The sequence below is a fragment of the Microcaecilia unicolor genome, chromosome 4 (assembly GCF_901765095.1).
Source record: "Microcaecilia unicolor chromosome 4, aMicUni1.1, whole genome shotgun sequence".
In the NCBI taxonomy this organism is placed as follows: domain Eukaryota; kingdom Metazoa; phylum Chordata; class Amphibia; order Gymnophiona; family Siphonopidae; genus Microcaecilia; species Microcaecilia unicolor.
The window spans coordinates 346,429,296-346,455,583 of NC_044034.1; the positions used below are offsets into that span (position 1 = coordinate 346,429,296).

Sequence of the window (26,288 nt, forward strand, 5' to 3'; positions counted from 1 at the left end):
GCTCATCTTCCAATGTGGTATATATCATTCAGTGTAAAAAATGTAACGAAGGATGCTATATTGGAGAAACAGGCCAGATGCTTAAGACAAGATTCAATTTACATAGACATCACATGAACAATGCTGGTGCCAGTAGGGTTCCCACACCTGTTGGTCAACATTTTACAGGACCAGGACACTGTACCAGTGACTTCACAGTGAGAATCCTGAAAGGTAACTTTAAACCATACAAGAACGTAAGACCTTTGAAGTCAGAATGATTGAATATTTTAACACCCAACAGAAAGGACTTAACAAGGATCTGGGGTTCCTGGCCCATTATAAACCATAAAGCTGTATGTCTCTGTTGATCACCCCACCCCTCACCTATCCACACCCATCCTGTTAGAATATCAATGATATGCTTTGATGTCCCCATGCATACCTCCTACCCACCCCCATCCTCCCACCCTGTCAGACTGTCATAGTAATGCTTGAATGTTTTCACTTATATACACTGTCAGCTAGCACATTTGCTTATTTCCGATCTGAGGAAGAAGGGCAACCTTCGAAAGCTAATCAAGAAATGTATTAAGTTATGTCCAATAAAAAAGGTATCATCTTATTTTCTTTTCCATGTTTTATTTTGTTTGATTTCTATTGATAACCTTAAGAGTGGACTAACACGGCTACCACACTCCTCTACCTAAGATACCCCTAAACTAACCTACTAGCGCGAACTGAAGCTCCTGTAAGCGACGATCTAGCCCGAGAGGATAGAAAGCGGCGTGACGCGTGAAGAAGAGAAGGAAGTAGGAACACACTGACTGAACCCGTACCACTGGGGGGAGGGGGGGCGCCATAGCAACGCCCCGGAAACAGGATGTTCCGTTGTAGGAGGCGTCCGACTCGCGACTCACCACCTCCATAACCAAACCACCACTCCAGCTCTAAGATGGCGGCCGCGCGAGAGGGAGGGATTCGGCTGAGCTCGGTAAGGAAAGGGTGGGAGAGGGAAGTCTGGGCAGGCCGGAGGCGGTCAGAGGGGGGAATTTGTATTCCCGGAGCTATCGGCCGGTTCGAATATATATTTTTTTTTTGCTGAAGCTCTGATGTATGTACTTAAAAGGCAGGGCCTCGGGATTGCTTTTTCCCCCTCCCCCCCGCCTTGGTGTGAGTCTATTTTTTTTGTTTTGTTTCCTGCGGGCTGCATGAAATCTATTTCCAATTTGCTTAAGCATTGTAGAGACTAGATTTTTGTCAGCACCGTTTCCTTCTCCCCCGCGCTGGGCTGGTGTTTGCAGGATTTTCGTTCATTTCAAATCCTATCTAGTTGTGTGTTGGGTAGGCAGTGGTTCATTCACCCGGGGTCCCGCGAAATAACTTCTCCCGCAAACCTTTTTGCATGCATAATTTGGTGAAAAGGAGTCTTCCTGGCTACTTGGGGGCAGGTTCACCGAGACTGAAGAGCCACAAGGAGCAAGAGTGTGAAACTTTTCACTGGCTAAAGTAGCCTGGGGTAAAAGCAATTGGGGGACGTGGTCACAAATATGTTATAAACGTTTGCATCAGAGAAAAGAGAAGCTGTCTCTTTGCAAGTGAGAGGGGGGGGGGGGGGTAACTTCTCATCAGGTACTGAGGGGTTCTTTCACCGCCACTGAAAAAGGTTTAACTATAGAGAAGGAGGAACGAGGAAATAAATGGTGTTTTGTTTAGATGTTTATTCTGTCTTGACAATGCCAGTGGTATTCAGATCCAAACCTTGGCTTGAGCCTGGTTGCCTTCTGGATCTCTAGTTTCCCTTGCCAAGCTTGCCCTTATGCCTGCTTATCCTTCCATGCCCGGATTTGTTCGAGTTTGCTTTTATTATTTGTTTTACTGAATAGAGTTTGTCGTTCAGTTCGAAAGGTCTGTCATGTCTGATGCATTCAGCATTGAAATAAAAAAAAAGTTATATATATTTTTTTGTCCAATCCATGCTACTGATAAATGATATATATAACCCACCAATTTAAAGAAAAAATTAGAGTAGATGAGTTTGGCTTGTGGATCTTGACATGGAGGAGGGAGGGGGCGTTTCAAGTTGTGTATAATTGACAAACTGTTGACTAAATAAAATTACGGTAGTAATGGGAGCTTTCCATCTACACTGTCACTGTGGCTGTTTAGGCTATTTGGAGCTTATGATAGTCATTCTGTTTTGTGTTTTACGGCATTTCGTTCTCAATATTGTTAAATAGGTCTGTGCTCTAGACAGCAGTGGGTCATCTGTTATGTTTTTAGAGACCTTATTGTGTACCTATTTGAAATGTTTACTGTATTCTCTTAAAATAGATGTTCTAGATATTGTAATGTGACATATGAAAGATGCCGACTACGCAGCACATTCCCAGTAATTAGGGAGCCTACACTGTTGTAAATATTTACATATTACCATTTATTTAGGTTTAGTTTCTGGGAAAAGCCGAGTTGGGTTTTCTACTTAGTTTCTGTTTTTACTTGAAAAATCAACAGCGTCTTGCAGATGTTTTATCCGGAAACAACCTTTCGTGTTTTTTTTTTGTTTGTTTAAATTGAATATTAGACATCGGCATCACAGCCTGTGAACATTGGTGGTATGATAGCCTTATTTGTGTGTGTCTTTAAAAGGGAATTTGCTTGTGCAAAGATAACAATTCTCTTGCGGTATGCTAATAATGAGTTTCTAGACGTGAGCATTTTTGTGCTGGCAGCAGATCATGCTTTTATTGTTAATGATGAAGAGCGAACGGAGCGATTCAGTTTCGGTTTCATTTCAATGTGCCGCGTGTGACTTGAAGGATTTTCTTTTGTGAAGCAAATATGTTTACCTGCCCCGCATTGCTTCTTTTGAACAGCAAAGCTTCTGATTTAGCTGATTATCGACGCCCTTTTCCTATTGTACTGTATAATGGCATAGTGAATATTTTGCAGAGTCTCATTTCTAATCTATTCAAAATAATTGAGTAGCATAGGTCATTTTTAATAAGTATGTCGTTTTTTTATGTGCATAATATTATACACAAGTTTTTTTTTAAATAAAAAATTACAAAAACAAAACAATGTGCACTTTGGGCCTCATGTACTAGAGAGCTTTTCTCCCATCCTCTTTCTATAGAGAAAAAGCTTAGTTGAATCAGGATCCTAATGTACTGAAGTGCACGGTCTTCATTCATGCAGACCTAGTGAGGCAGTCCTGGAAATAGGAGCTAGTTTAGATTTTAAATAAATTCTTGATAATTTAGATTCTGTCTTATAAGGAATTCTGATCTCTGCTTAGTTTAAAATATGTTTTACTAGTAAAAAAGCCCCGTTTCTGATGCAAATGAAACGGGGGCTAGCAATGTTTTCTTCTGTGTGCATGTGGGAGTGTGTGTGTCCCTGCCCTCTGGCCTCTCTCCCTTCCCCCCTCTGAGTCCTTCACTGTTACAGAGCCAGCGATTTGATTTCGTGCTCTGCTGTTTTCCTTCACTGACTGTGTTACAGAGAGGGCGGGGCAGACACTCATAGGGAAACGGATATCTCGCCCCCTTCACACTTCCGGCTGGAGGCTTCATAGAACGTTGGTGTTGCTTTTTATATAGAGAGATTCTGTTTAATTTTTAATACTTTCTTTTAATTAATAAGTTCTATTTCTCCCTGTAAAATATCTTTTCAATTCAGTGTTTACATCTTTGACTTTTCAAGTGATATTTTCTGCAGTTTAAGAGGTCATCTGGTTTCAATTATCCACATTCTTAGCTAGTTCTGTGTATGAAGCTAAAGGTGAAAGAGGTCAGGAAAAGTCAACTCTTTTCCTTGATTGATTATAGCTAAGTGTAGGACTGGCCCCTTAATCAATGCCCCGAGGGGTTTAAGTTATGAGCTAACTGGGAATCTGATTATGTGAATAATAGAATCTGAGAATTTAATAATAAAATGCAGGAGATAGGTGCCGCATTGTCTAGTTTGAGAGGCCCCAGGTCGTAGGTCAGTTTAGGAAATATTTGAAACCTGTGTAACTGATATTGTAAGTAATGTGTAGAGATAATCAATCTATTCCTTACCATCTGGTGAGAAGGTGGAGGCTAGAGGGGTTTAGAACCATATATAAATGAGAACAGAAGCAGCTTATGAAAGAGACAAGACACAGAGAGCCAAGAGAAGGAGAGGGTTAGCGCTGATGTTCTACTTTGCTGGCAAATAAAGAAGACTTTTCTCTCATTCTGGTGTGTGGTATTTGACTCCTGAAGTACCACAGATTCTGCTAACAATAGTGGTAATTCCTGCATCACTAGTATGTGTGGTGTTCAACTTTTCATACATAACAGAGAAGGATGCTTTTTCAGGATCAATTTATTGTTTCTCCGAGGACAAGCAGGCTGCTTGTTCTCACGACTGGGTGACGTCCGCGGCAGCCCCCATCAACCGGAAAAGGCTTCGCAGGACGGTCGGCACGCAGGGCACGCCCACCGCGCATGCGCGGCCGTCTTCCCGCCCGTGCGCGACCGCTCCCGCCAGTTCCTTTTTTTCCGCGTCTGGAGAGAGTCGTGCTTTGCCGCTCTCTCTGCTTTCAGCCGCCGGAAAGTCGATCGCGTTTACGCGGATCGTTGTTTTTTCTATTTAATTTTTGTTACCGCCGGTTTCCTTTTTTCTTTTTAAAAAAAAAAAAAACCTGAGCGTGTGGAGCACGCGCTCCCTTTTTCCCTCGTTTCCAGCGGGGACGCCGCGTTGCGGCCTAGTGGCCGCACAGTCGTTTTCTTTTTTCGAGGTGTGATTTTCGCCACCATTGACGACTTTGACTTCGCCGACGCGATTTTTCCGTCGATGTCCTCGAAGGTCCCGAGTGGATTTAAAAAGTGTGGTCGCTGCGGCCGGCCGATCTCGCAGACCGACACCCACGCTTGGTGCCTCCAGTGCCTCGGGCCGGAGCACAATATCAAGTCGTGTTCCCTGTGTCTCGGTCTCCGGAAACGGACTCAAGTTGCGAGGCAAGTTCTGCGGGACCGTCTTTTCGGAACTTGCGCCGGCCCCTCGACGTCGACCTCGACGGCATCGGTATCGACGCCCGGTCCTTCGGTACCGGTATCGATGCCCGAGACATCGGCACCGATGGCATCGACCCCAGGAGAACAGGTCCCGTCGGCCCGCCGGCGAGGGTGGAGGTGAGCGGCCGCGTGGGCAGTCGGCCCCGGTCACTCCCTCAGCCCGTGGTCCACGGGACCGAACCCTGTCTGACCCGGCTCCTCGAGACCGAGGGGGATCGTCCTCCTCCTCCATACCTCCCGGCGCCGGTGACGCGCATCGAAAGAAGGACAAGAAGCGTCGTCACCGGTCGCCCTCGGTGCATCCGGACATCGGAGAGGAGGCGACGCCGAAGCGTCATCGCCGAGAGGAGAGGTCCCCGTCGGTTGTGGAGGTACCGACGCGTCAGGGTTCTGGCATCTCGGTGCCGTCTCCTGGCCCCCATCAGCTTCTGGCACCGACACCCCTACCGGCCCCACCGCCTTTCCCGGCAGCGGGCCTGGACGAGTGCCTCAGAGCCATCCTTCCGGGGATCCTGGAAGGGCTGATGCGCCAGGCTGTGCCGGCGCCGGGGGTGCTTGCGCCCTCGGCGCCGATGTCTGTGGCGCCGGCGAGCTCTAGCCCGGCGCCGGGGCCGTCGACACCGCCGCCGCTTGCGGCGCCGGTCTTGACCGCCACGCAGGTGGAGTCCCCGTCGACGTCGATGGAGGGAGCTCCGTCCCCGCCGACGCAGGAGTCCACCACTCGACGACACCGAGACCTCGGTGCCTCGACGTCGAGCCGGGCCCGGTTCAGGACTCAGTTACATGAGCTTATGTCCGATACCGAGGATGAGGACTCGTGGGGGGAAGAGGAGGACCCTAGATATTTCTCCTCAGAGGAGTCTACGGGCCTTCCCTCGGACCCCACGCCTTCACCGGAGAGGAAGCTCTCACCTCCTGAGAGTCTCTCCTTTGCCTCCTTTGTGCGGGATATGTCTATTAGCATTCCCTTTCCCGTGGTCTCTGTGGAAGAGCCGAGGGCCGAGATGCTCGAGGTCCTCGACTATCCAACACCACCTAGAGAGTCCTCCACGGTGCCGCTGCACAATGTCCTCAAGGAGACACTGCTTCGGAACTGGGTGCGACCGTTAACTAACCCCACCATTCCCAAGAAAGCAGAGTCCCAGTACAGGATCCACTCTGACCCAGAGTTAATGCGGGCCCAACTGCCCCATGACTCGGCGGTCGTGGATTCTGCTCTCAAGAGGGCACGGAGTTCGAGGGATACCGCCTCGGCGCCCCCGGGGCGGGAGTCTCGCACTCTGGACTCGTTTGGGAGGAAGGCCTACCAATCCTCCATGCTCGTGACCCGCATCCAGTCATACCTGCTCTATATGAGCATCCACATGCGGACCAATGTGCAACAACTGGCGGACCTGGTCGATAAGCTCCCGCCGGAGCAGTCCAGGCCTTATCAGGAGGTGGTCAGGCAGCTGAAGGCGTGCAGAAAGTTCCTGTCCAGGGGTATCTATGACACCTGTGACGTGGCATCTCGTGCTGCGGCCCAAGGTATAGTGATGCGCAGGCTCTCATGGCTGCGTGCCTCTGACCTGGACAACCGCACCCAGCAGAGACTGGCCGACGTCCCTTGCCGGGGGATAACATTTTTGGTGAGAAGGTCGAGCAGATGGTGGACCAACTGCATCAGCGGGAAACCGCTCTCGACAAGCTCTCCCACCGGGCGCCTTCAGCATCCACCTCAGCGGGTGGACGTTTTTCCCGGGCCCGGCAGGCTGCACCCTATTCTTTTGCAAAGCGTATTTACAACCAGCCGGCCCGAAGGCCTCGTCGGGCACAGGGACAGCCCCAGCGCGCTCGTTCCCGTCAACAGCGTGCGCCTAAGCAGCCCCCTGCGCCTCCACAGCAAAAGCCAGGGACGGGCTTTTGACTGGATCCACGGGAACATAGCCGCCCTCAAAGTGTCCGTACCAGACGATCTGCCTGTTGGGGGGAGGTTAAAATTTTTTCACCAAAGGTGGCCTCTCATAACCTCCGACCAGTGGGTTCTCCAAATAGTGCGGTGCGGATACGCCCTGAATTTGGCCTCCCTGCCTCCAAATTGTCCTCCGGGAGCTCAATCCTTCAGCTCCCATCACAAGCAGGTACTTGCAGAGGAACTCTCCGCCCTTCTCAGCGCCAATGCGGTCGAGCCCGTACCACCCGGGCAGGAAGGGCAGGGATTCTATTCCAGGTACTTCCTTGTGGAAAAGAAAACAGGGGGGATGCGTCCCATCCTAGACCTGAGAGGCCTGAACAAATTCCTGGTCAAAGAAAAGTTCAGGATGCTTTCCTTGGGCACCCTTCTGCCAATGATTCAGAAAAACGATTGGCTATGTTCCCTGGATTTAAAGGATGCATATACTCGCATCCCGATACTGCCAGCTCACAGACAGTATCTCAGATTCCGCCTGGGCGCACGGCACTTTCAGTATTGTGTGCTGCCCTTTGGGCTCGCCTCCGCCCCACGAGTGTTTACAAAGTGCCTCGTGGTGGTGGCGGCGTACCTACGCAGGCTGGGAGTGCACGTGTTCCCATATCTCGACGATTGGCTGGTCAACAACACCTCGGAGGCAGGAGCCCTCCGGTCCATGCAGTGCACTATTCAACTCCTGGAGCTGCTGGGGTTTGTGATAAATTACCCAAAGTCCCATCTCCAGCCAACCCAGTCTCTGGAATTCATAGGAGCTCTGCTGAATACCCAGACGGCTCAGGCCTTCCTTCCCGAAGCGAGGGCCAACAACCTCCTGTCCCTCGCTTCGCAGACCAGAGCGTCTCAGCAGGTCACAGCTCGGCAGATGTTGAGACTTCTGGGTCATATGGCCTCCACAGTTCATGTGACTCCCATGGCTCGTCTTCACATGAGATCTGCTCAATGGACCCTAGCTTCCCAGTGGTTCCAAGCCACCGGGAATCTAGAAGATGTCATCCGCCTCTCCACCAGTTGCCGCACTTCACTGCTCTGGTGGACCATCCGGACCAATTTGACCCTGGGACGTCCATTCCAAATTCCGCAGCCCACGAAGGTGCTGACGACGGATGCATCTCGCCTGGGTTGGGGAGCTCATGTCGATGGGCTTCACACCCAGGGTTTGTGGTCCCTCCAGGAAAAGGATCTGCAGATCAACCTCCTGGAGCTCCGAGCGATCTGGAACGCGCTGAAGGCTTTCAGAGATCGGCTGTCCTGCCAAATTATCCAAATTCGGACAGACAATCAGGTTGCAATGTATTACGTCAACAAGCAGGGGGGCACCGGATCTCGCCCCCTGTGTCAGGAAGCCGTCGGGCTGTGGCGCTGGGCGTGCCAGTTTGGCATGCTCCTCCAAGCCACATACCTGGCAGGCGTAAACAACAGTCTGGCCGACAGACTGAGCAGAGTCATGCAACCGCACGAGTGGTCGCTCCATTCCAGAGTGGTACGCAAGATCTTCCGAGAGTGGGGCACCCCCTCGGTGGACCTTTTCGCCTCTCAGACCAACCACAAGCTGCCTCTGTTCTGTTCCAGACTTCAGACACACGGCAGGCTAGCGTCGGACGCCTTTCTCCTCCATTGGGGGACCGGCCTCCTGTATGCTTATCCTCCCATACCTTTGGTGGGGAAGACCTTACTGAAGCTCAAGCACGACCGCGGCACCATGATTCTGATAGCGCCCTTTTGGCCCCGTCAGATCTGGTTCCCTCTTCTTCTGGAGTTGTCCTCAGAAGAACCGTGGAGATTGGAGTGTTTTCCGACTCTCATTTCGCAGAACGACGGAGCGTTACTGCACCCCAACCTTCAGTCTCTGGCTCTCACGGCCTGGATGTTGAGGGCGTAGACTTCGCTGCGTTGGGTCTGTCGGAGGGTGTCTCCCGGGTCCTGCTTGCCTCCAGGAAGGATTCCACTAAAAAGAGTTACTTTTTCAAGTGGAGGAGGTTTGTCGTTTGGTGTGAGAGCAAGGCCCTAGAACCTCGTTCTTGCCCTGCACAGAACCTGCTTGAATACCTTCTACACTTATCAGAGTCTGGCCTCAAGACCAACTCAGTAAGGAATCACCTTAGTGCGATTAGTGCTTACCATTATCGTGTGGAAGGTAAAGCCATCTCTGGAGAGCCTTTAGTCGTTCGATTCATGAGAGGCTTGCTTTTGTCAAAGCCCCCTATCAAGCCTCCTACAGTGTCATGGGATCTCAACGTCGTCCTCACCCAGCTGATGAAACCTCCTTTTGAGCCACTGAATACCTGCCATCTGAAGTACTTGACCTGGAAGGTCATTTTCTTGGTGGCAGTTACTTCAGCTCGTAGGGTCAGTGAGCTTCAAGCCCTAGTAGCTCATGCTCCATATACCAAATTTCATCACAACAGAGTAGTGCTCCGCACCCACCCAAAGTTCCTGCCGAAGGTTGGGTCGGAGTTCCATCTTAACCAGTCAATTGTCTTGCCAACATTCTTCCCCAGGCCGCATACCCGCCCTGCTGAACGTCAGTTGCACACATTGGACTGCAAGAGAGCATTGGCCTTCTACTTGGAGCGGACACAGCCCCACAGACAGTCCGCCCAATTGTTTGTTTCTTTCGACCCTAACAGGCTAGGGGTCGCTGTCGGGAAACGCACCATCTCCAATTGGCTAGCAGATTGCATTTCCTTCACTTACGCCCAGGCTGGGCTGGCTCTTGAGGGTCATGTCACGGCTCATAGTGTCAGAGCCATGGCAGCGTCAGTGGCCCACTTGAAGTCAGCCACTATTGAAGAGATTTGCAAGGCTGCGACGTGGTCATCTGTCCACACATTCACATCACATTACTGCCTCCAGCAGGATACCCGACGCGACAGTCGGTTCGGGCAGTCGGTGCTGCAGAATCTGTTTGGGGTGTAAATCCAACTCCACCCTCCAGGACCCGAATTTATTCTGGTCAGGCTGCACTCTCAGTTAGTTGTTCTTCGTAGGTCAATTTCTGTTGTACCCTCGCCGTTGCGAGGTTCAATTGACCTGGGTTCTTGTTTTGAGTGAGCCTGAAAGCTAGGGATACCCCAGTCGTGAGAACAAGCACCCTGCTTGTCCTCGGAGAAAGTGAATGATACATACCTGTAGCAGGTGTTCTCCGAGGACAGCAGGCTGATTGTTCTCACCTACCCTCCCTCCTCCCCTTTGGAGTTGTGTTTCATATTTTATTGCTTGTCATTCAACTGGCGGGAGCGGTCGCGCACGGGCGGGAAGACGGCCGCGCATGCGCGGTGGGCGTGCCCTGCGTGCCGACCGTCCCGCGAAGCCTTTTCCGGTTGGTGGGGGCTGCCGCGGACGTCACCCAGTCGTGAGAACAATCAGCCTGCTGTCCTCGGAGAACACCTGCTACAGGTATGTATCATTCACTATCCTAGATATACTAACATTTTCTTAATTGCAAACTCAGAGATTTATGTCTTTCAAATAGCTGTAACTAATGATTTGAAAACTACAAAATCTCTGACAACTATTGCTCAATCTGTGGTTTGTTATAAACTAGTAAAAAAGGCCCGTTTCTGGCTCAAATGAAACGGGCGCTAGCAAGGTTTTTCGTTGACTGTGTATGTTAGAGTGTCTGTGAGAGTGTGTGTATGTGAGAGTGAATGTGTGAGTGTGTGTGTGTTAGAGAGAGAGAGTGAGTCTGGGTGCGAGTGTGTCTGTGAGAGAGAGTGTGTGTGTGAGAATGAGGGTGTGCAAGTGCGTATGTGAGTCACAGTGCATGTGAGATAGTTTGTGCTTCACACAGATCCAGTGTGTGTGTGTGTCTGAGAGAGTGTGAGAGAGTTTGGGTGCGATACACAGACTCCCCTGGCCCCTCCCCCTCTGAGGGTTGTGGGCCGCCCCTCCCCCTTTTAGGTCTGAGGCCCCCCCAACCCCCTCTGGTCTCTGGACCCCGTTCCACATCCCCTCTCAGGACCCCGTTCCCCCCCTCTCTTTTGTGAGGACCCCGTTTCCCCTGGGTTCAGGACCAGCCCTCCCCCTTTTGGGGGCTGATGGCCCCCCATCCCCCTCTTTTCTCAGGACCCCGTTCCACCCCCCCTCTTGTGTGATTTCCGCGTTTCCCTCCCCCCGCTGAATCTGGCTTGTGAAGTTATTTTAGAGTTTTCGTTTGTAGTACACCTACTGTTGTTTTTTTTTTTTTTTTTTAATGTGATCTGTGGAGCTTGATGATTAGAAGCTGCAATAAGCTTGATTTTTGACGTTTGACATTTCAGCTTCCCCTGTTTTATGACTGTGTTTTAGCTGTGTGCAACCTTTCCTCTTATTCGTGTCTGGGTATTACCTGTTTGCGATGGTTTGCTTGATTATAGGAAGGGAGTGGGTGAGTGAGTCCATTCTCTCCGCGTTTAGTCTCCTTGACTCCGCCCTTGTCTGGTTTCTCCTGGGCCCTCCGCTAGCCTCTCCTTGATCCTCCCCTCGGTCTCCCAGGCATGTCTATGGCATACTTGGGGGGGGGGGTGGAGGGGTTAGCGCTTGAGACCCTGGGGTGTTGCGAGGCGAAGGGCTGAAACTGTGAACTGTTGCTGTTTTGGGGGAGGGGCCAGCAGTAGCTGCACAGCATTTCCAGTGGGAGGGGGGTTGGTGAGGGTGTTGATGTTGGTGGTGGGGGGTTGTCGATGTGCCTCAGGGCGGGGGAGGGGGGTATTTGATGTGGCAGTGATTCTGCTCTCCCCCCCCCCCCCCCCGCCGCATCCATTCCTCTCAATTGGGTCTGGGAAGTACCTGTTCGCGTTGTTTTCCGTGATTATAGGAAAAGGGTGGGGGAGTCCATTCTCTCTGCCTTTAGTCGCTTGGACACCACCCTTCTCTGGTTTCTCCCTAGCTGCCTTTTTTGGCTAGGCTTCCTAGCTCCGTTCCTCGGTCTCCATGATGGTGTATATCGATGTCTGTGACTGTCTCGCCCTCGCCTCATACGTGTTGACGTAGAGGGTGGAGCGATGCAGTTAGTTCTGTGCTATTGCTCTGCCCTGTACATCATCACGTTTGACGCGAGGGCGGGGCAATCTCTCAGGGGCAAATTGTGGTTTCACCACCATGCATTTGGAACGTTGGGGCTTGTGGAGGCTTTATGGAATGTTGGAGGTGCGTTTTATATAGAGAGATTATTCTTTGACAATGATCCTCTTATACCCATAAACTCACTCATACACACCACACCGCATACTCCCCCAACATCACATGCATACAATCTACAAATACCCATATACATTACAACAATTATCCCCTCAATTTGAACTTTTGTTACATGGCACCCATTAAAAAAACAGGGAGATCACACATCTCTACTCAGGACATATGGACACATCAGCAAGCTGAATATTAGAGTTAACATATATATCTGTGAAAACCATGTCCTTGAATCAAACTGTCCTGTGGATTTTATCACGTGCACCTCTACTATTTCATTCGTTACAATGGTTATCACGCATTCCCATATAGTGATACCGTCCTTCCTGGTTGTAACAGTTCCTCAACTCTGTTAATCTTCCACAGGTGTCCACAACAATTGTATTCAAATCAGTGTAATTCTCCACCGTAGTTGCTTGGTACCCTATCTCGATACTGTTTAAGTTTCATCTTTCTTTAGATAGTAATCACGATTCACTGCATGTGTTTGGCTCATCAGACCCTACACAGCCTGTATTTCGCTATCGGAAGTGTCATCAGGGGTCACAACCTACAACATTACAATGAAACAACAATACCCCATAACCATTCCATTCTCATACATTGCATGACACAAATTACTCAAAATATGCAATCCCCCACACTTTACCGGCCAGTCTGAATTGCCCGAGATACCACTCGCACCATACAAAATGGCGGGGTTCCAAAACGGACTAACGCCCGCACATGCGCATAGGGTGCCTCGAGATGTCACTCGCTAAACGCTGACCTACTCAATTTCCCTGTTCAGCCCCATAGGGGCCACAATATTCCAATTGAAAATCATGCGCTGTTCTCTGCGTAATAGCATTAAAGATATATTACCACCTCTGGGAGTCACTACATGTTGCAGGACAATAAAACTTAACTCATGTACCCCATGACGTGCTTCCAACCAGTGTGCAACCAGTGGAGCCTCCACCGTTGCAATCGAAGATTACTCAAATGTTGTGCAATCCTTAGTTTAATTTTACCTATAGTTTGGCCAAAATACCATACAACTTAAACCACCTGTTGTTAGTGTTGGGAATCTGCACCTCTGCTGCTTGTATAGCATACTGACAATATGTGCATTGATGACATTTGAAATGTCCCCGAATGGTATCAGATGGATTCACATATTGTATAGTAGTATGGGGGAATAGTTTTTCCTCTAAATTATTACTTCTGGTAAAAGCAAACCTAGGCTTCTGTTGAAATTGGGCATGCATTGTTAAGATCATCCAATGCTTCCTAACGATGTGCATCACCTTTTTAGACATATGTATAAGGCAAAGACACAGGTAAGATGAGACTCCGCCTTAGTCACAGCTGGAACCGGTGCCTGAAACCATTTGGGCTAAACATTGTATGCTCTTTTCATCGCCCTATGGACTACTGTAGATGGATAACCTCGATGTGTAAACCTCCCCGCCATATAAGTTTGCATACGGAACTGATGACGGGAGCTACACAGTCTACGAATCCGTAGGAACTGCCCTCCAGGGATACTATCTTTCAAACGCTGTGGATGGTGACTGCGGTAATGCAATATTACATTACAATCGTTACTTTTTTGATATGCACTAGTAACAAACTGACCCTGCATCCATGAAATACTGATGTCTAAAAAATTAACAGAGTCCCCCAACTTGATGCTCAAATTTAATGTTATCCCTTATTTTATTTTTTTATTTTTCTTACATTTGTACCCCGCGCTTTCCCACTCATGGCAGGTTCAATGCGGCTTACATAGGGCAATGGAGAACCCTCCCAGAGTCACAAGGAGCTGCCTGTGCCTGAAGTGGGAATCGAACTCAGTTACTCAGTTTCCCAGGACCAAAGTCCACCACCCTAACCACTAGGCCACTCCTCCAAAAATTGGTTCAGAGTCTCAGCATCTCCCTTACAAATAAGGACATCATCAATAAAATGCAGCCATGCCACAATGTTCGAAAAATACACTGAGGGATACACATCTCTCCTCAAACTGTGACACATACAAGCATGCCACCATAGGGGCAACAGTAGCCCCCATGGCAACTCCTTTGCATTGATGAAAGAACTGGTGCTCAAATATGAAGAAATTATGACAGATGACCAATTGAGCTATTTCCTACAACAAGGAGACCATCCCCTCTCTCAACGGCAGTGTATCCACCAGCCGGTTAACCATACCCACAGCTACCCTCTGTGGAATGTTTGTATATAACAAAACCACATCCAGGGTTACAAACGTGACCTGTGTACAGTCGACCTCCACCCGCTCCAATAGCTGTAATAAATGCGCCGAATCACGCACAAATGAGGCAATATGAACCATGCAGGGCCACAGATGAAAGTTGAAAAATTGTGAGAGTGGCTCGCAAAGGGAAACCACTTTCTTCAAAAACTGTGCCTTCACAGGAATTCACACCTTTGGTAGTCAGGAGACATAGGATCAAACAAACCAAATTATAACACAGGCCGGTGCATGAGAAAATAGTTCAGTTATTTAAACCCAGAGCGGGACAAAGAAAGGGACACACTCACATCCACACATCCACACCCCCCTCCTACCTGCAGTCATTCCACAATGAATTGATTTGCACTTTTCTGACTCACTGGCAGGTCAGTTATGACCCATGAACTGCATAAGCTAAAGGCTCTAAAATGCCTGAAAGCTGCATCTTTACTTTCTGCTTAGAGCTGTGAATTCGAGGTCATGCTGATCCAGCAAGCAGTGCTCATCCCCTCGACAGAATTGGTGCCATTGACTCAGACATCACGACAAGAATATGTACACAGTTTGAAGGAAGTACATTTAGTCTTGTACCGAGAGCAGTAGCAAGAACTCTGAAGAGAAGCCCACGAGCATAGGGAATAATGCAACAGACAAAGCAAAAACTAAAATGACTACCAAAAGTGAGGTAAAAATAGACATGAAAAAAGTTTTCCAGTTACCAAAGGTTTCATCCCACCAGGATGTTGTAACACTAGGGGGCGCTGTGCTTATGAGAACACAAAAGCCACCAGACACAATATGCGGTATAGCGCTTTCATTGGTGATACATATGTGAACACATACACCAATATACTTACAGCACCCGCAATTCAGTCAGCATCTGGGAAGACCACCAGGGAAGCACTAGCTCTTCCTCAGAGATTGCAGGGAAATACCCTTCACCGAACAAGGCGTCCCTACGTTCAGGCAAGCTTCTAAAGAAGGTCCTTGCTCCCCCTTCTTTTATAGTGTGAAACAAAGGTGCCTTTCCCAGACTTGCACAAGCTGGCATCCCTTAAACAACCAGCCTGTTTCCCATAACAGAGAATAACTCCCCCAGACTTGCACAGGTTGAAGGTGCCTTTCCCAGATGTGCTGGCATCCCTTAAACAACCACCATAACAGAGAATAACTCCCCCAGACCTGCACAGGTTGAAGGTGCCTTTCCCAAAGGTGCTGGCATCCCTTAAACAACTAGCCTGTTTCCCATAACAGAGAATATCAACACATAATTACAGCCAAAACATTCCACTCATTCCATCCCCAGCTGACCTTCAATCCCATGTATTACAGATGTCCAACTAGTATGAACACCTGAATTGGTAGCTAATTCGTTGGCCAAGGAATAAAGGCCTTGCAAGGCAGGAGTAAAGAAAGAAACTGCACCAAGTTCAGTGAAAGAAAACAAATTTCAGCAGGAATAGAAAATCAAGCGTACAGGTGTACAGGTACCAGAAGTATTCCCAAGAAGATATGGGTGTAAATGAGTGGAACAATGCCAGAAAATGTCCATAGAAGGAAAAACAGCACGAATAGAAATAAAAGGAATAGTGGTCACACAAGACAATACTTGACCTAAATGTTGACATGTACCAGAAAAGGAAATACATAAAAGAGCCAAAATAAGAGGATAAGCTGCAAAGACAGGAGAAAGAGATAAGGGACACGACTAATAAAGAATTCAGTACAGTTAACCATAGTACAAAAAGAGTTAACCAGTATAGCAGCAGACAGCATATGATACGAAGCATTAGAAAACTAGGCAACAGAAGTCACAGACATATTAGAAGTAGCATTAATGGCAAGAAGAGAAACAGAGAGTGGAGAGTGAGCAACAGTGTGTAACTCTTTACAGTGGTGGTCTCTCTCTCCCTCTCATAACAAATTGCTATTTGTTGTTGCCTGATTGTTTTGTTATTATCTAAACTAGTAAGGAATAAAAACTTTCTCCTTGGAAGAAACATAACCTCTGTTTTCTCTGTCACCCTATATCTCGGGGGTGGCTGGTCCATTGTGTCTCGGGGTGGTATATTTCCACATATTAAGCCTTCTCTGAGACTGAGTGGTTATCAGAGGGGACCATATAATCACGGACTCCACTATAAACAACACTCTTCTCAGCCCTGATAGAGACAGACACTCATTCACTGGCACATCAGGCAGACCCCGAGACACACAGAAGCAGTGCTGTATTATCTTTCTGCCTTAAGTGCTGTAAGCTTATTTCTAGGTAAAATACCTTTCCATTATGTTCATTCCCATTATTCCAAGACAGGTGGGTAGTCATGTCCATCGACCAGCAGGTGGAGATAGAGAACACAGAACTGCCAGTAGGTGGAGATAGAGAACACAGAACTGAGCACCACTACATAGCTCCCTGTTAGCCGCCCAGTTCCTCAGTATCTTATCTTCTATCTCCAGCAGGTGGATGGACAGACTTCCTCTGTCTCTGGTTCTGAGGCCTTGCTCCTGGTCCAGTTGGTTGACTGGTTCCCAGTTGAGCATAGTGGGTGGTTGGGCTGATATACTTGGTGGTGCTAGGTCCCTGTCGTGCCTTCACCCTGAGGTTTCTGCGCCTTTTTTTCCTGTCCTGTGTGGGAGCCTGCTTAGCAACCTGTCTACTTCAGAGGTTAATAAGTTGCAGGCAGTGCAGTGGGCTAGTGCTGCTGTGCCTGGCCTTGGCAGGGGGGTGGCTGTGTCCCCTTGGAGTGAGGACCCGGGGTGGTGAGTCCTTTCCCGCTGTGTTTGGGCTTCGGGGCTTCTTTGAGAGTGCTACTGTAAAAAACCCAAACCTATTCTTGTTGGTTCTGCGCTTCAGAGAAAAAAACAAAAAGGAAGGCGGATGTAGCGCGGTGCGCCACTTGGTTCCCCAAGCAGCAGCGAGCTCTGGTCTTGGCAGCCCCTCCGTGAGTGCTAATGTTGCCCGTCTGGCTGGACATGGTGTTTCCATAGCGTCCCACAGATCAATCCAGAGATGAGTGGGTTATGTCCCCCTACCAGCAGGTGGAGATAGAGAGAACTTCAGAGTCTTGGTATATGTAGACCTGTGCAGCCAGCTTAGTTTCAGTATTCTCTCTTTCTCAGCAGGTGGATAGACACAACCTGTGCAGCTCTCTAGATTGAGATGTGCTCCTAGCCTGTTGCTTCATGATTAGTTGAGCTAGGGGTTCATGGCCATGTGGAGCTAGTAAGGGGTACACCTGGTGGTGCCAGGTCCCTCCCCTGCCCCTTCCCTGTCGCCACACCTTGGCACTCAGCTTCTGATTCTCTCTGCAACTCCTGCCTTAAAAAAAAAAAGGAACAGAGAGAGAAGAAAGAGAGGAAATAAAGCAGAGCAGAAGGGGATAAGGGCTTTTCAGCTCTAACACCACTGTGATTGGTAATTTCTTTCCTTTGAGTCTCTGTTTTCTCCTTTCTATTCAGGTGAGTGTCAGTTTCTTCTTTCCGTTAGAGCGGATCATCAGCTTGGTGGAGGGGAAGCTTGGCTTCGCGTGGCCTCGGCACGGATGTGTTTTATTTTGCTATTTGGGGCTTTCAGGGTGCTTTCTAGCAGGAGAGCATGTTTTAGGGCTCCGATGAAGGCCATACCGGGCTGTATTTTTGGTGTGATCTCGCCGTCGGGGGCGCCATTTTGTGCTGGGGCTTGCCTTTGGTTCCTCTCAGTTTCGAGGTTTTTTTTCTATGCGTGCTTAGAATTCTAGTAGAGGGGCGCGGGTTCAGGGCGGTAGCGTCTTGCCAGCCTGACTTTTCTCCGCGGCTGTTCCTGTCTAAGGGAGGGAAACTGAGGGCTTTTTGTCACGGTGTATTTGCGGTGCGAGATGTTACCGGGCTGACTCTCGTTTCCCTCTCAGGATGGCTTGTGGCGCTAGTGCCTGTCCTGATGCTGTTGGGCATGGTGTAGCCACAAGGGAATGTGATTCACGCTAATTGCGGCTGGGTATTGGGCATGTTACCCTCTCTTCTTTCAGGGTGGTACATGGCACTTTTTTTGTTTTTATTGCGTCTGCATGTTTTTTGGCCTCTCTGGCTAGCATTGCTAGTGTTCCTGGCATGTTTAGCTGCTTGGTACTTGTTGTGCTTTTCTGGGACATTACTTGGTCTGTCTAGTCCAGACTATTGTTTTCAGCTTCTGGTGGGTAATTTTGGTCTTTGCCCATGGGGGGAGGACAGGGATTTTGGCTGCAGCTAGCCTTTTTTCTTGGTGTTCTCCTGCTGGCTACGGTGTTCATGGCTTCCATGAGCACATTTCTTTTTTCAGCTCTGTCTGCTGATTCTTCTTCTTAGGCCAGTGTGGGTTGGTATCCTTTATGGATCTTCTGGAATCCTGTTCCTTCTCCAGGCATCGAGCCCTGATAGGTCTCTTTGGATTTCAGGGTGATTTGGTGCGGGCTTGGTAGTCTGCAGTCTCTCCAGACGATGCTGGTCGCTAGCTGGTGGTAGTTAGCATTGACTCAGGCATCAGATCTCAATTTACGTGGGCCATCCTGCCTTTTGGACATCTCGGCATTTGAGAAGATCTAGGGCAGTTGGAGTTAGGACTCGGGGGTTTCCGAGGTTCGGAGGTTGCCAGGAGATGATTTTCTCCACTTGGTTTTGTCATAGGTTCAGGGGGCCAGGAAATCCACTTTTCGGGTTTCCTGTTCCTTAGGCAAGCCTCCTGACTTCTGGTTTATGAGCTCTGTTTCTACTTCAGCTCAACCTGTGCATGCTGATTCTTGGCCCCTGCATGGTATCTGGAGCAGTGAACAAATATGGCTTCCTTGTCATCAGCAGCAGATGAATCTATTACGAATGGGTTGTGTCCACCTACCAGCAGGGGGAGAGAGAGAACACTGAAAACCAAAGTGCCTCTTGGACGGCTAGCTCCATCTGCCTCTCAGTATTTCTCTGTCTCCCAGCAGGGTTGGATGCAGCTTGTTCAGCTCCTTCAAGATTCTGCCTGGGGTGGCTCCTGTGCTTTGGCCAGTGGTAGCAGGGGTGTTGTGGCTAAGTGGAGCCCACTTTAAAGGCATATAGGTTCGCCCTTTCCCTGCTTTTCCCACCCTCTCTGTGGATGCAGGCATATTGGTTCTTTCTTTCCCTGCCTTTCTCACCCTCTCTGTGGATGCAGGCATATTGGTTCGTCCTTTCCCTGCCTTTCCTATCCTCCTCTGCCTCCGGAGTGCCTCTGTAGCTGTTTGCCTCCACCTTTCCTCACAGCGTTAGCCCCCCCCCCCCCCCAAAAAAAACAACTATTTCTGAGGCTTTTCCTGACTGTGCAGCGTGACCGGAGCTTGTGGCCTCGGTCCTTGGCGGTAAGAGCTGTACTCAGCTCCTCCGGGGAGGGCCCGCGGATGGCGTTCCGATCGGGGTGATTTGGGCGCGAAGCTGCCATTTTTAATTTTATTCTGCCATTTTTTGGCGATTGCTGCTGAGGGAGTTAAGCGCTGTTCCTGTTGTGGCAAGCGCAAAATCAGCAGTGGGGCTCTGTAAATCGTGCTGTTTAGATGGTAGAGCCAGTACGAGCATGGTGAGCGATGATTCTTCCTGCTTGATGGAGCTGGCAGCGGGCGCCATCTTGGAAGGGCCACATGGCTCGACTCCGGCGGTTGCGGAGAGTAGAGAGTAGAGGATAGGCCGCGGCCTTCTTCCAAAGGTCAAGTGGTTCCCTCCTCCTCTAGACCTCGCTTCCGTGAAGCTAGAAGGTATCGCCCGGGGCGCTCTGCTGGGTTTACTCAACGTGCCCGCTTTCAGCAGAGGAACTCCTTTCGCTCGGACAAACTTTCTGCAGCAGCAGGCTCAAGGCCAGGAGTTCGAGGCCGTCCTCCACAATGATGGGACGCCGGTCCACTCCTCCTTTACAGCTGTAGGAGGACGCCTTTCCCTCTTTCTAGAGCAGTGGACCAAGATTACCTCAGATCAGTGGGTCTTGGACCTGATCAGAGAAGGATACCAATTGGAATTCGGTGCCCCGGTGAGAGACGTGTTTGTGGAGTCCCGATGCAGCACTGCCATCAAACGGGCGGCAGTAGAGGAGACCTTACAAGTTTTGTTGCACCTTGGAGCAGTGATCCCTGTGCTTCCCGTCAAACATGGCTGCGGTCGTTACTCCATTTATTTTGTGGTGCCGCGAAAAGGCGGTCTTTTCGGCCTGTTCTCGACTTAAAGAAAGTCATCGGGTCTCTAAGAGTGTAGCATTTTGACATGGAAACCCTGCGCTCCGTCATTGTGGCGGTTCAGCCAGGAGAATTCCTCACGTCTCTGGACCTAAAAGAAACTTACTTGCATATTCCTATACGGCCCCCACACCATACTGAAGAGGCAGATGGAGCTAGCTGGCCATGAGGCACTATGGTTTTTCAGTGCTCTCTATCTCCCCCTGCTGGTTGATGGACACAACCCATTCGTAATGGATTCATCTGCTGTGACTAAAGGAAAGAAAATTACCATGGTAAGAACCTAATTTTCCCATGGTATTTTTGGCATCTTTTCATGGTATGCGGTACCTAAATTTCATGAGGAGTGGTCCAGGAGCTACTTCAGTGTAGAGGTAGCTGAATAGTCGTTGCAATTAGCTGAGAGTAAGCACAGAGCTCTAGGGGTACTGCTTCATGACCCACTGCAGCTTGCTGTCTGTAGTGCGCAATGGTGCAACAGCCATATTCTGCTACACCATCTGTCTCTGGTTCTCGGCCGCATTTGTTAGCTCCAATGCGCAGCAGTTATAGTGCACAGTCACACCAGCCAATGCTCGCCTCTATCTGTAAGAAATTAGTGCTGGCTTAGGCATCAGACCACTGATGTGGCTTCCAAGTCACATTTGACAACCTGCCTTTTGGAAGTAATCTTGAGACTGGATAAGATCTAGGGCAGTTGGGTAAAGACATGAGAGACTTCCAAGTCTCGGAGATTGCCAGGGGATGAGTTTAAGGATGATTTTTAATCCGTTTGGTTTTGTCGTAGGTTTTGTGGGGCCAGGAAACCCACTTTCTGGGTTTCCACTTCCACTACAACAAGCCACCTGGCTGCTGATAGAATGAGCTCTGTTTCAACTCCAGGTCAACCTATGCCTGCTGCATCTTCCAATGATGGAGTCTCAGTTCACTCCTCAGGCAGGACTCCTGTACTGGTTTCAGGAGGAGTGGACCAAGATTACCTTAGCTCAGATGTCTTAGTTTTTCTATTGCACAGTTACAACCTGGACTTCACTACAGATTTTTCTTTGAAGTCTACATGCAAGCTCAAACGCTGTCAGGCATTTCTTGCCACCTTGCCAACGTTTCTTCTTTTAGGCACAGTCGAGTCTGTCCCCAGTTGCAATTGGGGAACAGGAAGTTGTTCCCTTTGCTTTGTAGTTCTTACCAGGGAGCTTTCTTCCAGCTGAGTTTGGACATCATAAGAGTCTAGGGTGTTTACGGTTCAGCTTTTCACAATGGGAACTTTGCAGTGTGTAATAGTTCTGTCTGGTGGGGAGAGTTTCTAGCCTCCCTGGACCTCAAAGAAACTTACTTTCATATTCTCAGTGCTCCTTGCTGCAGAGGGATCTTAGCGATTTATGACCGTGTCATTCAGCCTTTCCATGTTGCCGAGGACATTTTTGCAAGGTCATGGTGGCAGCTTTCCTTTGTGAGGATGGATTGCAGGTTCAGCCATACCTTGTGACTGGCTGATTTGCGGCTCTCTCTATCAAGAGACTCTGCAAACATCATCCAAGATACCTACTCATCTTCAGTCCTTAGGATTGGTAATCAGTGTCACCAAGAGTCAGTTGTTTCCCTTACAAATCTTGGCTTATCGGGGAGTGCTGTGCCATATAGGCTTGGGAAGTCCTTTCTTTCTTTTGCTCCTCAGGAACAGGTGCCAACCCAAATCAGGTTTTACTTTCTCTACCAAGTCCAGGATATGGGAATAGGTTCAAGTTATGGGCACAAGGTTCTCTTTTTTGGACATTCCCCCATGGGCCTGAGTCGTATCAGACCACTTCAGGGGTTCCTTCTCTGCTTTGGTCCCCATCTCTATGGTTCCCTTCAAACCAGCTTAGTCTCAACGGGTGATTTCAACACAGCTTTCTGCTGATATTTCGGTTCTGTCTCCCTGAAGGTGGCTACCTGCAGCTTGTAGGATGCTAGGCTGTGCCGTAGCTGGCGGCAACAGATTTCAGATCCCTTCCAGAAGGCAGACAGTCAACTGCCTCCTCACTTGCCAGATGTAGTCGAGGCAGGCTTATTTGCCAGTTTTCTTCTATGATTTGTTAGACATTTGTGGCAGTCACAGCCTGCCATTTGATGTGGTTGCGCTGCTGGGTGGTGAATGTAGCTTCTAATGATGGCTGGTTCAGCTTACTTTTCAGGGCAACTATTGTTTGAGGACTCCATGAAAGTTGGTGGAAGACCTGGGTGACTTATAGACTCAGCGTCTTCCTGAGGACATGTCTACAAGTTGTTTTCGGTTGGGTCAGGCTCGCCCTTATCTTTACGGCATCAGGGCTATCGTCCTGGGCAGCCTAGTTTTCTTTAGCAATCCGGTCCAGGCAGGTTCTCGGAACTCCCAACTTCATCCGTTTGAGATCCTCTGGATTTCTACTGGTAACGGGTGCACAGTGCTGTCATTTCTGCATATGGTGGTTTCTGCCTTCCACCCCTTTTCACCTTTTTCTCTTCCCGCTTCTTGGATGTTCACCATATACTCCTATACTATTTGGAAGTGACCAGTGAGTTCCGTTGGTCAACTCTTTGCTTCTTGCTTTGCTTGGGACCATAGGAAGGTGCCATAAGAAGGCTCGCCATTTTTAGATTGGCAGATGTGGGCATAGCGGTTTTGATGTCAGGAGGAGCAGACCTTTTGTAGAATAGGCGTCAGTGTGAAGCTGAAGAGCTGTTTCGCATAAGTGCCATTTTATTCACAATCCTTTTATAGGGGAGCAGCTGCTCCCCTTGCACCCCACCTAGCTATGTCTCTGCATAGTGGGGAAGTGCCTGGGATGACCCACTGAGCAGAAGTGACTTCCTACATAGCCTTATGCACTGCTAAAGACTGTAGCGGTCTTCTAGTGCTCACCATTTTAAGATTAGCAGATGTAGTGGTGGTAGGATCAGAAGCAGACATATTCAGCACCTGGAGAGCCTTCGGTTTATAGGAAGGTGGCGACTCCTTACGAAACACCCACACTGCAGTAGGATAATCAGATTCCTGACCTGCTGATCAGAAATGCCTCCCGGCATACCCTCATGTTGTCGTCTGGCTGGTCTCAAGAAAGGGAATCTGGCTTCAAGTGCTCAAGTGCCTGTTGGCTGAGTGAGGCAATTTCTTCAGCTGGCCTCTGTATGGGACAGTCTCTCCTGTTGTGGGTGGCAGCACTTTCTTCCATAGCGCAGTTGACTTCCTTTTCCGTGTCCTGTCTGGCTTTCGTGGCTGCCCTTTGCAGTTCGGCCACTTGGTCCGCTGTCCTTCCCTTGCCAGGCTTTGCAGGCTTGGCATGGCAGCGCTAGGCATTCCAGATTTGATGTGGCAGCGCATGTAACCGCGGCCTGTGGATTATTGCTCCAGTCTGCTGAGGTTGTAGTACCCCGCCCCACTTGAGTACTGCTTTGGTACATCCCACAAGTCTCTGGATTGATCTGTGGAACGCTATGGAAGGTAAAATTAGTTCTTGCCTGATAATTTTCTTTCCATTAGTCCCAACGGATCAATCCAGAGGCCCACCCTTTGTTGTTCTGGGTTGAGTGTTTTCTTCTAGTTGCCTCAGTTTCATCAGATTCCTTCATTTGATTTTTGGCTACAAAAAAGAAAAAAGCAAAACAAATCAAAACATAAAGGAAACCTTCTGTTACCCTCCCGCAGGAGCGTTTGAGGAGCTTACATGGGCTTTATGCAGGCAGGAGAGGACTTCTTCTTCCTTCTTCCACTGGTTTGGTATCGACAATACTGAAGTTAAGGTGACTGCACATGACCACATGTACTAAACCTCTGAAGTTCTCTCTATCTCTGCCTGCTGGTAGAGGGACATAACCCACAAGTCTCTGGATTGATCTGTTGGGACTAATGGAAAGAAAATTATCGGGTAAGAACTAATTTTACCTTAGTCAATGTGAAGTAATGGGTCAAATAACAACTGTCACCATGCATGGTGCTTCTTGCATATCTCTTGTTCTCTGCAGGTTATCCAGAGATGAGAGAGATCCACACGTTTGTTCGTCTGGTTAGTGATAGGATACAGAGTTGTTCAAGGTTGTTGTGTTTTATTCTGAGTTGATATTTACTGCTTGTTTATATAAATACTAAGGAGCTGGGCTGAATGCCAAGAGAGAGATGTCTCAGATCAGTTTTCAGTTCTCTATCTCCACCTGCTGTTTGATGGACACAACTATTCCACAAGTTCTGGAATAGTGGGAAAGACTAATGGAAAGAAAATTATCGGGTAAGACATAATTTCTCTTTATCAGGTAAGACATTTCTCCTTGTTTGACAAGACCTGCTTTTAGTAAAATCATTCTGTCTTGGATCCTGTAATCCATTGGATTCCTGAAATTGCACTGTTCTCAGTTTTAGCAGTGCTTCCATTAATTTATTTACCATGAAAATCAGACTAAGTGGCCTGTAGTTCCCTTCCTCCTCCTCATGTCTGCTTTTGTAGAGAGGGACACATCCACCCTTGTCTAGTCTTCGGGACCACTCCCAACCCTAAAGTAGCGTTGAGAACATCAAAACAGCAAAGTCGCTAGTACTTCCCAAAGTTCCTTCAGTACCCTCAGATGTACCTGCAGAAGCTAGAAGAATGGTCTAAGGTTTGGCAATTAAAATTCAATGCGAAGAAATGCAAAGTGATGCACTTAGGGTGTAGAAATCCACGGGAGACGTATGTGTTAGGCGGTGAGAGTCTGATAGGTACTGACGGGGAGAGGGATCTTGGGGTGATAGTATCTGAGGATCTGAAGGCGACGTATCAGTGTGACAAGGCGGTGGCTGTAAGTAGAAGGTTGCTAGGCTGTATAGAGAGGGGAGTGACCAGCAGAAGAAAAGAGGTTTTAATGCCACTGTATAAGTCGTTGGTGAGGCCCCACCTGGAGTATTGTGTTCAATTCTGGAGGCCGTATCTTGCTAAGGATGTAAAAAGAATTGAAGCTGTGCAAAGAAAAGCTATGAGTGGTATGGGATTTGCGTTACAAGACGTATGAGAAGAGACTTGCAGACCTGAACATGTATACTCTGGAGGAAAGGAGAAACAGGGGTGATATGATACAGACGTTCAAATATCTGAAAGGTATTAATCCGCAAACAAACCTTTTTCCGGAGATGGGAAGGCAGTAGAACTAGAGGACATGATATGAGATTGAAGGGGGGGGGGGCAGACTCAAAAAAAATGTAAGTATTTTTTCACAGAGAGAGTGGTGGATGCTTGGAACGCTCTCCCACGGGAGGTGGTGGAGAGGAAAACGGTAACGGAATTCAAACATGCATGGGATAAACATAAAGGAATCCTGTTCCAAGGGAATGGATCCTCAGAAGCTTAGCCGAGATTGGGTGGCAGAGCCGGTGGTGGGAGGCGGGGCTGGTTGGGAGGCGGGGATAGTGCTGGGCAGACTTATACGGTCTGTGCCAGAGCCGGTGGTTGGGAGGCAGGGATAGTGCTGGGCAGACTTTTACGGTCTGTGCCCTGAAAATGACAGATACAAATCAAGGTAAGGTATACACAAAAAGTAGCACATATGAATTTATCTTGTTGGGCAGACTAGATGGACTGTGCAGGTCATTTTCCGCCGTCATCTACTATGTTACTATGAGGCATATTTTCAAAGCACTTAGCCTTCCAAAGTTCCATAGGTTTCTATGGAACTTTGGAAGGCTAAGTGCTTTGAAAATATGCCTCTATGTATCTCATCTG

General features: G+C 48.8%; 1 protein-coding gene across 1 annotated transcript in view; it reads left to right on the forward strand.

Moving 5' to 3' along the window:
• Positions 1 to 859: 859 nt before the first annotated feature.
• Positions 860 to 26,288, forward strand: part of MORC3 (MORC family CW-type zinc finger 3) — a 192,008-nt gene continuing 166,579 nt past the window's right edge. Inside the window, exon 1 of the mRNA XM_030202213.1 lies at positions 860 to 973. Coding sequence (XP_030058073.1) covers positions 935 to 973 — 39 coding nt within the window. The 5' untranslated portion in view covers positions 860 to 934. The remainder of the gene's footprint in view (positions 974 to 26,288) is intronic.